At 36.3% G+C, this 14,955-nt stretch overlaps 1 protein-coding gene across 2 annotated transcripts in view; it reads left to right on the forward strand.

The window, feature by feature from the left end:
- Window positions 1-14,955, forward strand: part of LOC111517380 (cys-loop ligand-gated ion channel subunit) — a 60,249-nt gene that overhangs the window by 25,499 nt on the left and 19,795 nt on the right. For both annotated transcript variants that reach the window (XM_023173525.2, XM_023173524.2), the window contains exon 2: window positions 9,207-9,657. In XM_023173525.2, the coding sequence (XP_023029293.2) occupies window positions 9,207-9,657 (451 nt within the window). The remainder of the gene's footprint in view (window positions 1-9,206; window positions 9,658-14,955) is intronic.

The following is a 14,955-nucleotide window of genomic DNA, read 5'->3' on the forward strand; positions in this document are numbered from 1 at the left end:
TATAGTAGGGAGGGTAAGTGTAGACTCACAGCACACATGGGCCACATGTGACCCATTTTACATCCTCCCGAGGAGTTGTCCTCCTAGGTCATCTTCCATCCTGTCCTTTCCAGAAAGGTGAACAGGTCACTAGGAGACATCTCCTTTATATTGGCAGGTGTAGGCCAAGACTCGCCGAACACACACTTTCTTTGGCAACCTAGAGGTGCCTCACGGTGGCCTCCGCGAAGGTTTTGGAAGGTGCAGCGATATTATTGTAGTTATGCGGCTTCTTTAACCTTCTTGGGGTTCCCTCCGTGGAGGTGCACAAGTGAGGGAGCTTTTCTGCAGGGGCAGCCGGTTCCTTGCCTTTATTCAAGGCGGAGCTCTTGGCGCCCGCCGCAGGAAGTGCCCTTGCTGTTGGAGGTGATCTGCTATGTCCAGCCTCATTCCAAGCGGTAGATTGGGGTGGACATTTCTGTTCATCCCCAGCCACCGCCTTGAATTGAGGTGAGCACTTCTGTCCAGCCTCGGGATTGGTTTTTGTTTCTGTTGTTTCTGTTGTTTCATGCAAGTGTGTTCCCACGAGTAGCAGGGAAAGAGTTAGTCACCTCTGGCAGAGCCCCGCATTACCAGAGATAGGCTGATTGCAATGAGGTTTCGCCAACTACCCCAAGGGGATCGTTCGTGACCGCATATCACCCTGCGACCATTCAGCTGACGGCACGATTCCTTTCACCTTAGCTTGGGTAGGCTGGTCCACGGTGGCATGTTTTGCAAAGGCTTTTGAAGGGTTTTAGTTCTCCTCACCCTACTTATTTCTGCTACTGACCAGGACTCCGGCGCACCCTTCCGTAAGGCACCATTGGCTTCCCGGACAGGGCCTCCAGTTCCCTGGCCATTCCCCTATCCGCCACCTGGGGATGCGCCCGATAGGTAGCCCAACCCACGGGACTATCATTGTCAAATGCCTCGTTGATTTTTTGGGCTGTTTCGGCAGCGCTTTGGTTCGATTCGAGTTCGTACAGGAAAATTGTCCAAAAATCATCTAACGAGATCATACAGGTTAGGGCACCGAAAGGAAACAGATCGAATATCTTCAAAACACATGTTTTCTGAAAAAAATGCAAAAACACGTCGGTTTGTAATTTCCTACCCTGAAATTGATTCTAATCAGACCATAATCACAAATTTTGTCCACCATCTTGGAGCTACCATATTGTTTATTTGCATTGACAAACAAATCATAATTTGCGAAAAATATCAAATATGATAAACCCTTGGATTGTGAATTTATTACTTTATCAATATCTGTAATAAAAAAGATAGGTCCGTATTAAAAAAAAAGTCGATGGTGGTCATGTTAACACGAAAGGTTTTATCGAATATTCATTATAAATGGTGAGAGGTCAAGTTCTGATTGATCGTTCATTAGAAAATCAGATTGTTTACGATTTCCAGGGATGGCATCAGGTTTAATTTTTGTCTTTTATTTTCTGTATGTACTACGTCATAGTATATGTCAAAATAGTGGTTGTTTTCCAGCAAATGACATGCATAGGTTGATTCGATTTATTTTAAATCAAAGTTCAATTGTGTTTGGTGATTTTAGATGTTCTTTCACTATAAACTTTCGAGCACAAACCGATTGGAAATCTATACACGCTTTAAATGTCATGTACTTTCGAGAGTTTACTGTGTTCGTTTTAATTTTCACCCTGATATTGTATGATATATTATATTGATATTTGATAATATTCTACAGGTTTTATCAATGAAAATTTACTTTTTCAAAAAAGTATATGCTCTGTCTCTCTCTTTCTAGAAAATACGAATCCAAGGCTTTTTAACCATCTTATCAGTTATCGTAAAGTTAGTTATAGGGCAATGAAATGAGCAAATTACTGGATTTTTATTGTTTTGATCACAAAACTAATGAAATGTTATATCGGTAAATCATTCATGGCATGAAGTGAATCACTCAAATGTAAATGTAATTGGTTAACCACATTTAATAACCGTCAATTCATGCATTGGTTTTAATTCTGGATCTCCAAATGTGTCACGTCCCGTCTTTTCAATGAGATTCGTTCGAAATTAGGAAACTGGAAAACACAGCACTCCATTGTCCCTTCTAATGCTTCCAAATTTTCCATGCTATTAGGAAACAAGATATATTGGAAATATTATACGTTATTTTGGTATTCACTAGGTAATTATGTCTTCTCTTTAATGAAGGTTTTGAATTTGTTTTCTACATTATTTCTGCTGTTGTGGCTGTTTGTCGTTATTGTTGGGAAAGGTTATCAATAATAATAATGATAATGCTTTGGTTTTCGACACTGAACTAGGTGATCACAACTCGTTCCGCAAAAGGCCTATTAAAAAAACGCAAAGATCACTTTTCTCCTACGGAGTAGGACCTGCCATGATGATGTTTTCAACACCTCAGTCGCAGTCGCGTGATGTGTATTGAGGTTCCTAACACAGCTGTAGGGCCTGCTGTGAGGCATCTGAGACTATAATGCAATTGCCATCAGCATTTTCAGCATATGCTATCTCAGACTATATAGATAGATAGATAGATATTTATTCTCAAAAAACAGACATTATTTATACATTAGGTAAATGTTTGAATAAATATACAACAAAAATATTCATGTAATTACATTAATATTGTAGTTTTTTCTTCAACTGAACAACATATGCACACAAAGCATTAAGCTTGATGCTTGACTGCAGATATAGCTGTTTCATTTTCCTATTTTCCCTATTCTACGCCTAGTGTTTTATTTTATTTAACAATTTTGAAATATTGAAATGGTATTAGAAATCAAATAATTTGATAATAATTTTTTAGAAGATTTATATCTTACTTTTCTTTTCAGATCCTGCGGGATATTATTATATACTTTCTGACCCACGTATGATTTCATTTTGCATAAGGTTATGTTTGACAATTTGAGTAAGCGCGGTTTTATGGAAGATGTTTCTTACATTGAGATTTAGAAATTGTTTGAATAAATTTTCGAAAGAAAAGCGAATATTTTTTTTGGAAATTATTTTTATTATTCGTTTTCGTGCTATCTCAAGAGGTTTCAAGGTGTTTTCTTATGTTCTCCCCAACCTACTATGCCGTAACATAAAAGTGATTGGACAAGGGCGTATTATATATTTCTCATAGTCTGTCTGCAGGTGATTCTTAAAATCTATCTGAACATGTACATCAGAGATCTATTTTTTTTGTTAGGAGTTGGATGTAATAGTGCCATCTCAAATAACTATCTATCGTTATTCCTAGATAATTAGTGTGGTCAGTGCTTTGAAGAATCCATATATCTCTTCGAAAAGGAAGATTTATATGAATTGTTTGGTTTTCTGGCAGCCCAGTTTTATAGTTTGAGAAGGGGACATATGTAGTTTTTTCCAAATTTATGGTTAGTAAATTTGTATCAAACCATTCTACCATGAATTGTAGATCTCTGGTTATTTTTTGTTCGACTTCTTTCCAAGTTTTACCTTCGACGTAAAGCACAGCCCGCAAAAAAAGTATTGTCCTATCAGCATCTGATCCAATCAATAGATCGTTTAAGTATATTAGGAATAATATGGGTCCCAGGACGGTTCCTCAATATTTTTTTACTACTCTGTACACTACCGATTCTAACTATTTGGCTTCGTTTACATAAGTAGCTATTCAAAAGTGACAATGGTGGTCCGCGATTTCCAATACTTTCCAATTTTAACAAAAGCCTTTGGTGACTTATGGTGTCAAAGGCTTTTGCCAAAACTATGAATACTCCAGCACACGCACGACTCGAATCTAAACTATTATAGATTTTCTGAGTAAGCTCGGCTATTGCATCATTCGTCGATCGATTTTGTTGAAACCCGTATTGCATCTTGGATAGATGTTACATCCTTAAAACGCTTCTTTTGGTTTTCCCTGATTTTGTCAGAGTTTCCCTCTTTATCGGTACGAAAAAGATCTAGATCTAAAACCATTTCTACTTAATTGAAAATTCTTCAATATGCTGATGCAACAACCGGCATATGTGAAATCGACATAACGCGGTGTTGTGAGTGCTTTATCATCACTTACGACCCTTTTACGGTATTGATGAGACACCGGTGTTGCCCGACGCTCCGGGGGGTATTGAATCCGTTGTGGGGAACGAAAAGTGCCGAATTTATTGGAACTATTCGTTCCCCACCCTCAGGCTCATACAAGATAATGAGCCTGATCAGACCACTCTGTCGAAATGGTTGTTCTGATTATTGAAGTCCTTGGTGGAATGATGCTCCCCCTACTCTCGAATCTCGAGATCATACCGGCTTGCCGGACTGAGGCAGAAATCTCAGCCGGACAGTTGCATTCTTGGCTCACTGTGCTTACTAAGGGCACATGGTATGGGGGATTGGTTGAAAATGCTGGCGCTCGAAAATAAAACAAAGTGTTTGAGACTTAAGAAAACCCCACAAGAAAAAGTCTAATGGGGTCGATGCGCATGATCTGGTTGGTCAGTTCACATCACCTCTACGTGAGATGACCATGCCTCAAATCGCTCTTGCAGAATTTCCAGTGTGGCATAAGCTGCGTGTACGTAGCGCCATCCTGTTGAAACCACATGCCGTTGGTGTCTGTATCATCCAATTCAGGTCACAACACGTTGGTAATCATCGACCTATAGTGCTTGCCGTTGACAGTGATGGCCTGGCCAACGTCGCTCTCAAAAAATATGGATCGATAATGAAAATTGGGGTCAATTGCCAAGGACTCTAGAACCCTACCTACCCTACCTTACCCTACTTAATCACAGTGAGAAATACCTGGTACATACTCAGTCATAATTACCTGAATAGATCATATATTATTTCTACATCCACTTAACTTTCATATAAGTACCACAAGTACATATTGAATTCTAATTAACCAGAGCATAAATTACTTCTACATCAATAATATGTCTACAAAGACTAGAATAACATCGGTTTCTCAGAAAACAAGTTCAGTTATGGTGATCTATTTAAATCCAGTTGGGGCCATTCAGTAAAATGTTTGAATTTTTCAAGTTTATTTATTTTCAATGTTTTCAAAAGATTTAGCTTTGAACATTTTCAATGAGCAAAATATCGAAATCTCCTTTGAAGATATGCTTTTCTTCTGAAAGACGATTTGAGTATGTTGAACTTGTTTTCTTATTAGACATTTATTCATTTCATTTTCAAATATTTCTCTCACTACATGACGGGATTGGATGCATCACCGATACGTCGTGTATTCTTTTCGATTTTATCGAAATTGGAATTATCAAATGTCTTATTATACGAATGAGTTTTGACTATGATCTTGATGTTTCCGGATATCATATATAAATTGTTGATAGTCAAGGTGGAGTTCCAATTGAAGGATTGTTGTATTATTTTCGTAAGGTTGTGTGAATCAGTGAAGCGCGACAATTCGTTTTTCATTTCGGTCTCTGTAATGATTGCAATATCAAATTTAACCTGTTAATTTCTGTATAAAAAAAGTTTCGATATTTTTCCAGAATCACATTGGAATTTTCAATACAGTGATAGTGATTGAAATTGTAAGAATGATACATAACTAGGCCCTGAGAATCACGTATCATTCAAGAATAATGACACCTATATATTGATTAAGTTTACTTTCTGCACTAGTGCAAAAAGTTAAATTTTTGACAGAGTAGACCATGTGAAAAATACTTTTTGCGCGTTCGTAGAAAAAATCCTTTGTGCATCGAAATAAAATACCAATCAGTGGACATCTCCACTGAAAAAAAAAATTATGCAAGTACTTGTATAAAAGCTGTCCCTGTGAATATGAAGAAATATATCCATGCACTCAATATCATTTTTGAATTCTGCAATAAATATAAAGAGTCATTCATCAACCAGATGGCTCTATGAATACCCATATCAATAATTATACCTATTCAAGAATTATCAAGACCCACCACTGATAATACATAACGTAAGAATGAAATACTGAAAGTGATTCATTTTCCAATGGAAGCAATACAAGAATATTGCTTCGAACGAAGAGATCCACAATCAAACAACAAGTGAAGAAAACAAAAAACTGCAATCATGACATACTTTATATTTGTGTCAATAATCATATTCATTCATATTATTACTATTAGTAAGAATTAGTATCGATAGAGAAAATGAAAAATGGACAATTGATTTATATAATATACAGTGCATTTCTTTAATGCCCTCCCACTTTTATTTTTTGAACGGATCAACTCAAAAATTGAAATTTGGGATAATTAAATTGATGTATGGATACTTTATTTTGAAGTAAAATTGACAGATGAAACTTTCAAGATGGCGACTCTGGGAAAAAAGTTAAACAGAGAAGGGGCTCTTGTGATACATATTTCTGAAGTTCCTGACGAATGCATTACAACCCTAGAATATAATGTCAAAACCTTCAAGTATTACAAAATGTCGCAACTTTTAATAATTGCTTAAATACATTGACATTTAACTACATAATATGAGGTAATAAACTTGTGGTCAGTTCAGAAGATGCTTAATCTTCTGAACTGCTTGATCTTCTTGACATATGAACAGCCTATCCGATATTTCACGTCGAACATTTTCGAACACAGTAACGCCAATATCTCTACAAATATTTATTATTCTCTGCCGTATATCCAATATTGAAGCCGGCTCAGTTTCGTACACCTTTTGCTTCAAATAGCCCCATAAAAAAGTTCAAAAATGTCAAATCTGGTGAGCTGGCTGGCCGTTTCTGTAGGACCTCAACGGCCAACGACCGAGAAAAGTATCCAAATAGTTTCTCACTTGCCTGGAGTAATGCGATGGTGCTCCACCACAATACAATATCCATATCGTATTCATGGGAATACTGTTCCATATTGTGGAACCATGGGAATACTGAAATAGACGCCTTGCTTAAACACATCAACAGTGTGAGACCTTCTATCACTTTCACAATGGAGAAGGAAATCCACAACGAATTGCCACTCTGAGACGTTTTGGCGAAGAGGACCGACACTAAGTGGGAAACATCTGTATGCCGAAAGCCCACTCACACGGGACAGTATCTGAACCACGAATCCAACCACCATCAATCAACTAAAAGAGGAATCATCAAGACTCTATTAGATCGTGCTTTCGGGTTCTGTAATACGAAGGAAGATCTCGAGAAGGAACTAGACATCATCAAAAATTATCTTCAACGGAATGGCTACTCCAAAGCGATGGTAGAAAAGATTTTGGCTAAAAAACAGCGGGAGCCTAGCAAGGAAGAGAAGCCTTCACAACCAGTGCTTGCACTTCCCTACATCAGAGGATTATCGGAGAGGATAAGCAGAATTGGTTCCAAGTACAACAAAAGAACCTGCTTCAGATCTGGTAACACCATCCATAGCAGCCTCACGAAAACCAGGCCACCAAACGCGGACTGCGATTCCAAGAATTGCATTTACCGGATACCCTTTGAGTGCGGAAAATCCTATATTGGTGAAACTGAGAGGCCATTGAATGTTCGCATTGCCGAGCACAAAAAAAACACACAGCGAGGAAACCAGCAAATCAGGAATAGCATACCATGTTTGGACCCATCAACACAACATCGAGTGGTCCCAAGCTGAGATCTTACACAGAGAAGAACATTGGTTTAGGAGAAAATTCAAGGAAGCCGCATACAACGCCAAGAACGTATTCAGTCAAGCTAGCGTAGAAATACGCAACATATGGAAACCCATCATCAAGCGAAACATGGCCAACTACCGGGAAACGGTCATCTCCCACTGAACCAGTGAAGCGGAAAAAATGGAAAGCGGGGATAAGTGAAAGTACTCGAACGACCCATAAATAGTCATCTCATGGAGGAATCAGTCCAGTCATTACCCGAACACGATTGTGGATACTAACAATCGAAACGTAGTGAACTAACTTGGCTTGAAATCTATTAACTTTTTATTTTCATCTTCATTTTCATTTTGTATTTCTTTATTTTTAATTTTTGTTCAATTGTTTTATTTTCACTTGTATTTTATTTCACTATTATTTCATTTCAGACTTTTTTACTCAATATAATTGTTATTTACAGCTATTTATTTTTTAATTCTTCTTTTTTAGTTGTCTCAGGAATTTCAAATAATTTTATTTGACAATGGAAGTCCGAACTAGTGAAATTCATCATGAAACCTTGTCAATCACCTTCAGACATTTTTTTGTCGTTTTCGTAAACAAAAAATAACTTATCAAACATTATCGGGTTGTTGGAAGTTCCATAAGTTAGATAAAAAAAAATATTACTAGAAATATCGATATTAATGTGTTTTTCTTCAGGAAATTATTAAATGTTTCGCCATTTTGTAGTAGGTGAAGATATTAACTTCTAGTTCTAGAGTTGTGAATTATTCGTCAGAAGCTTCAAAATGATATGTCAAAAGATCTTCCTTTTCATTTAATTTTTTTCCTAGATGGCCCCAGTCACCATCTTGAAAGTTTTATCTGTCAATTTTACTTCAAAATAAAGTATTCATGCATTCATGCATTAGTTGACCTGTTCAAAAAATAAAAGGGGTGGGCATTAAAGAAATGCCCTGTATATTTCCTTTTTCAATACGAATCCTTGATATATGATGTGTACTGGTATTCCGTAACTTATTCATCGAGGTAAATAGTTCTCGATTATATGATTCGTCAGATTGTGAAAGGTTGGATTGAACAATCCAACAAAACTACCCATCCAAACAAAAATACCCATTTATTTCATATTGATGAGAATGTTTCCTTTCAATTCCACTTCATCTTTGTCTGTTTCTGAGTGCTCCTATTTCATTCTCAGAATTATTCCGTATTTCATGAACTCGTGGATTCAATAAAAGTATGTAACAGTCAGATTGGATATTGAACGAGGTTGAGAAGTAAGTAACAAATCTTCGCTACTAATTATTCGGCTCAACGCACAAAACAAATACACAGACTATATTTTGTTTATTGTATAACAAACTTTCATTTATGATGTGCTTGGTTAATTAACAAAGTAAATATTTGATGAATTGTGTGACGTTTTCATTAATCAAAAGTATATAGAGGGTATTTCTAAATTTCATGTAAATATTTAAGAAGATAATTCTATGACTTTCAGCCATTTCAGCCATGTCCTAAAAGGCTTCTTTTGTGACATGTTGAACGATAATATTTATTAATTGTTTCAGTCAACTCAACCAATCATCTACTGTTTCTTCAATAATGAAAATATCCACTTCACCTGTAGAACTAAGAAGCTCATCGATACATCATATACCATCCGTTGAAATAGCCAAACCAGTTTCCGAAGCTCCTTCAGTAACAACCGAAACAGTCCATAAAATCGCCAATTCGACCAACACAACAATGTCACCAACAACGGCTTCATTGAATTCTACAGTGACTTCAATCTCATCTCCCTTAACAACGAAGGTGTCGCCTACAGCAAACTTGGAAATCGACGATAAGTGTCCCGCACTGAACTTTATGCCTGATCTGGATATTTTGACACAGGATGAATTATTATTGACATTAACCGACAATTGCAGGTACGACAGGCTCATCAAACCACCTACACGTGAGCCGTTGGAAGTTTTGTTTCAATTCGATATGAATCACGTCGAAACCCCAGATCACTTGGTAAGTCGCATATTAATAATGACTTCAATTTTTCTGACTCCCAAATCGCAAATATGGATAGAAGTGGAATTATATGGAATATTTCACCATTTTCAACGAAAAATGTTTTTGTTTTTTATTGCCAGAAATTGAAAAATAACCCAAAACCAAAATTGACATTGAATAAAATAATGATAAAAAAACTTTTAAAACAAGCTTTTATTTTAAGTGCCCTAAAAAGATCAAAATAAAATTTTGAATCACATCAATCTCATTCATTTATGACTTTACAGAATTGAAATTATAATAAAAGCTTGTCGCGATAATTACAATTTGTAATTGAAATTTTGTAATTAGGTAGGCACCTACTAAACTTATAAGCAATTCATAATGTTTGTAATTAAATAAAAGTGCCGTGAATGCTTAAAATGTGGAACTTTAACTTGGAATAACTTTTTTGCACACATAGGATTTATCGGGTTTGAAATTTATTACAGTACCTAGTTGATCAGTCAGAATTCAATTTCCTCTGACTGAATAGGTAGAGATTTTATCTAGGCATCGCGACAAGCTTTTATTATAATTTCAATTCTGTAAAGTCAAAATGAATGTGGTTAATGTGATTTAAAATTTTATTTTGATATTTTTAGGGCACTTAAATAAAAGCTTGTTTCAAAAGTTTTTTATCATTATTTTATTTTATATTTTTTAGTTTCAATCGATAGTTATCGATCAATACGAAAGTCCATCTATAAAACGGAGAGTCCTTCAACAGAAAAACTTAAGGAACGGGGAAAACTATTATTATGATAGACTATATTCTATAGAAGTAGGTAGGTACCTACTCCTCCGGTATACCTTATAGAAGAATTAGCTTATTATATTTCTTAGTCAATTCATTTCATTGATGGCGTCATTATTACATGGCCGGGTCCCAGTTAATTTTGAACAGTCTAATATTTTTTTACAATGCAAATAAATATGGGTTCTCACAACCTACTACACTATTTATTGTCTTTTAGAGTCAAGAAGTAGGTATTTAAAGGTAAAAGCTTGATTTAATTTTTTTTTCTAGAAATACTTTTTTTTAAGCTAACCCTGGATGTGGCATCTATTTCATGGTGAGCCTACCAACTGTTTATCATAAACGAATGCGTATACAAAATTTCGTGTCCCTGCTATTTACTGCTGAGATCTCTCGTACGGAGCCGATCCTGGCAGCATCAGGGCACGTTTATGATTAACATGCATTGTCATCGGTTTTGGACCAGCATGCAAAATTTCAGGTCAATCGGATATCGGGAAGTGGGTCAAATTGAAATTGCAAGATTTGTTAACATACATACAAGTCAAGTTAAATAAAAGCTTTTAAAAATTATATTTTTCTCCGTCGCGTATTTCTGATATGTACCGTTCTTGGTGAAATCAAATGTGCCAAGTCAATTGAATCCAAATGGATTGACGAGACAAATGTGCTGTCGTCAGCAATTCTTCGTTTTTTCCAAAAAGTTGTTGATATATAATAAAAAGAGGGTGCCAACGTAACACAAGTCGATTTATTCCGTCAGCATAAATTGGGTACTCGGGATTCGATAAAATCGACGGAATCCATTTCAACCTGATTGGCGGAAATTCTACCGGTGAGGAAATCATTGAAGTATTCGATGAAATGATAGTTGTTTGGCGAGAGGTCTGTGAAGTATGGGGGGTAAGGCAGAACTTCTACGCTCAATTCTTTAAATTTTCGGACAGTGATTTCTGTTGACTAGTGCTAGCTGCTGCTGGTGCAATGTTTGGTACAATTCGTCGATTTCTCCGTAATAGGACTCTGCTGTTATGGTTTGTCCCGGTTGCAGAAATCTTTAGTGAATCACACAAGCCACTGACCACCACACAGTCACCATACAGTTTTTTGTGGTGGGTCGCTCATCGGTGTCCAACCACTGTTCTGAACGTCTCCTCTTGCCGTAGAGGATCCACTCTTTATCACACTTGACGATCTGTTCCAAAAACAAAAGTTTTGGTTGCGCAAAAGCAGAGAAGAACATACCTCGAAACGTGAGAATTTCTATCGATCGTTCAAATCGTAGGGCACCCACTTTTCTAGGTCTTTAACCTTTTCAGTACGTTTCAAAGCATCAGATATCGCTGGGGCTGACGCCCAGGCATCGTTTGTGATGTGTCAGTCTCCACCTCAAATCTTCGTCCTGGACTACTGTAGGTCGACCACTTAGGGGCTCATCTTCGGAGCTAAAATCTCTGGAACGAAATTATGTACACAAACGTCGAACCGTGCATTCATCAATACTATAATTGCCAAATGCCTAGTAGCAGGGGAGCCCAGGATGCAATTTGGGGATTTACTCGAGCGTCATTGAGACATATTAGGTTGCAAAGCTTAGATGATAAGAAGAAGAAAATGTTATATAATATATACCTTTCATCGGTGGGGAAAGCGGCTATAGATTTTTGAATATGTAAAAAAATACTGTTGCATGGACATACTCGAGCGCGTCAGATATTGATAGTATCAATGTACTACGTATTTTTTATAATGTTGGTATGTTAATCTGATCGTTTGCATGATGTGGGTGGTTGTACGTAAGGGTTAAAAGTGAAAAGAAAAAAAATTTAATCGAGCGTGTCAGATTTTCTAAGAAAATTTAATCGAGCGTGTCAGATTTTCTAAGGGGGTGTTAAGTGCAACAAAAAAAAGCTCTCATTCGAAAGTCTGACTATTTCGATCTGACGCAAACTCGCGGCCATTATTATAATGTGCAAAAAAAATTCGCCATTTTGAAATACTCTAGCGCGTCAGATCATATATATGGTTCATCTTTATGTTTTAGACGTTTTGTCTCATAATCTGACGATTATCTAGAGATATTCCGTTAATCTGACAAAAACAATATTTTTTGATTTTTTTTCTTTAATTCATTGAACTTATCAATTGAGAAGCTCAGAAAATACCATGCAAATAAAAAAGAGTTTGTTTCTTAGGTAGAATACTTGTATTTATAAGAAAATAATTTTGAAAAAATGCTCAAAAAAAATTATTTTTTATCAATTGATCAATTAATGAAGAAAAAAGAAATGAAACGTTTTATGTTTTTACCACTTTTATTTGTAACTAACGTTACTGCAGTTTTCGTCCTGTAATAATATTGTCCTTTTCTCATAGGACAAGAGAAAAGGAAAGAAACTAAAGGTTTCAAAGTTTCGAGTATAGGAGCTTTCTAGCTCGTTTCTCCTTCATTTATTTTCTGAAATGAATTTTAGCAGCGCTGTTACCAGATGCAGATTTCTCCGCATCAAATTTTGAATATCAAGGCAGGTCCGAAAAAGCTGTAGAGTTCGTGCCGATCGCACGAAGACTGGTCTTTTTTAAATCTGATCATTTGGTATACTTACTTATATTCTCTCTCATTGTGTGGTTCCAGAACTGAATTTTAATCTTAATTGAAATGCTTTTCACTCACTATTCTCTTCTCGATAGATTGACAAAAGGTCTCTTATTTGTTTGTGTTCTCTTAACTTCATATTACTCTACTAGGATGGTATTTTTCTCAGTACAAGAGAAAATGAAAGTCCAAAGTTTCAAATATAAAGTATAATAAGTAGAATACGACTCTATGGACAAAATAATAAAAAAAAACAACGTGTAAAATCTTATATAAAAAATGTTGAATTGCAATAAAACAAGAGAAAATAGAACAAATAATTCGCCGCAAATGTTTACTGTGCTATTCACTATTTAATTCAAACTCTTAAACAACTATAAACATACCAACTCGGTACAAAATACTTTTAGTTTTACTTTTACTTCAGGGAGAGTGGTGTATAACTTCAAATTTCCACCATTTTTTTTGTAATTGTACTCTAGCTTAACTATCAGCACTAGGAACCCCACAATATGTAACCTCTTCGTAAATAAGAAGTGGACTCAGATAAAATATTATGTGAACTCTCTCTAAATATCAACTGGTTAGTAGAAAAAAATAACAAACACATAACGCCTCTTTGTGTGGTTCGTGGTCAACCATAGGTTTCGTTGACCCGGTGTGTCTTCTACACCAACACTTTTAATTTAAACTCCCCTGTACCCCATACTGGCTTAAGATTTCACTATCGTTTTTACTTAAATTTCGCCCCACGCGCTTACAAACAAAATATCTCCCCTATTTAGGCCACCTCCCTCAGCCTCAAAGGCTGAGGGATGAGACCCCCGATCTCGTCTCGACGAGATCCGGCGACCGACCTTTTCTGTCTCGCAAGAAACCTCCCAAGCCCTCGCATCAGCTACGCTATCCACATAAACCTCATATCAGCGTTTTTTCAACCTTCCCAAGTGTATCATCGGCAGTATGCGATACATTTATTTGTTTAGTCTAAGTGAATTTTAACATGACCACAACGACGCTCGAAGGTCCGACAGTCATAAAGTAATTCAGCGCTTTTTCACTGGAAAAATATCGACACCGAAGAAACGGGTGATCGACCTCGATCTCAATGAATAAAATAGTATTTTATGGTTCTATCGCAATGGCAGTTATTACAGTCCCATAAGGTCATTTTCAAACTTATATATTGTATAAGTTTGAAAATGTCCTTATAGGACAAAACTGCAGTAACGTTAATTACAAATAAAAGTAGTAAAAACATAGAAAGTTCAATTTCTCTTTTCTTCATTATGATTTCCTACCACGTAGTAACGGCTACATCCATCAATTAATTGAATAATTAATCATCACTTCATCTTCATCACAAACTAGTCTCTGTGATCAGCTGTAATGGCGTTATGGCAACAGAATTTAGAGTGGGGATGGAGTGAAAAAGTAATAGATAGAGAAAAAGTGAATAGACACTCGGTGAGGGAAATATAGGTATATCACACAGCTGCACGCATTAAACTTTATCGACGAATTTTTGTTATTTCGGCTTACGGAAATCGTCAGATTATATATTTTTCGTTATCCTTGAATTATTTCCATCAAGATATAAAAAAAAATCAGCTACGCTCGAGAATGTCGAAATGACGTTATTTTTTTACACCTTTGCTGCCCTCCCCTTTCTTTACGTCACTCTCAAATTGTCAGATTACTAGAATATACACTTTTTAGTAGGTAATCAACTCACCCTACCTTAATCTGACGCGCTCGAGAATTTCTGATGATCAATTTTTTTTCCATAATCTAATCCTATATCCCTCACAGGCGGCCTTATATATGGGGCTCATATTTGGTGGAGGTACTTAACCGGTACAAGGTATCCCCCTGTATATTAATCTGACGCGCTTTAGTAAATCCCGAAATCCCCGCT

Source organism: Leptinotarsa decemlineata, unplaced genomic scaffold (assembly GCF_025532065.1).
Source record: "Leptinotarsa decemlineata unplaced genomic scaffold, Ldec_3_MD MMD2_tig00026282_RagTag_RagTag, whole genome shotgun sequence".
NCBI lineage: Eukaryota > Metazoa > Arthropoda > Insecta > Coleoptera > Chrysomelidae > Leptinotarsa > Leptinotarsa decemlineata.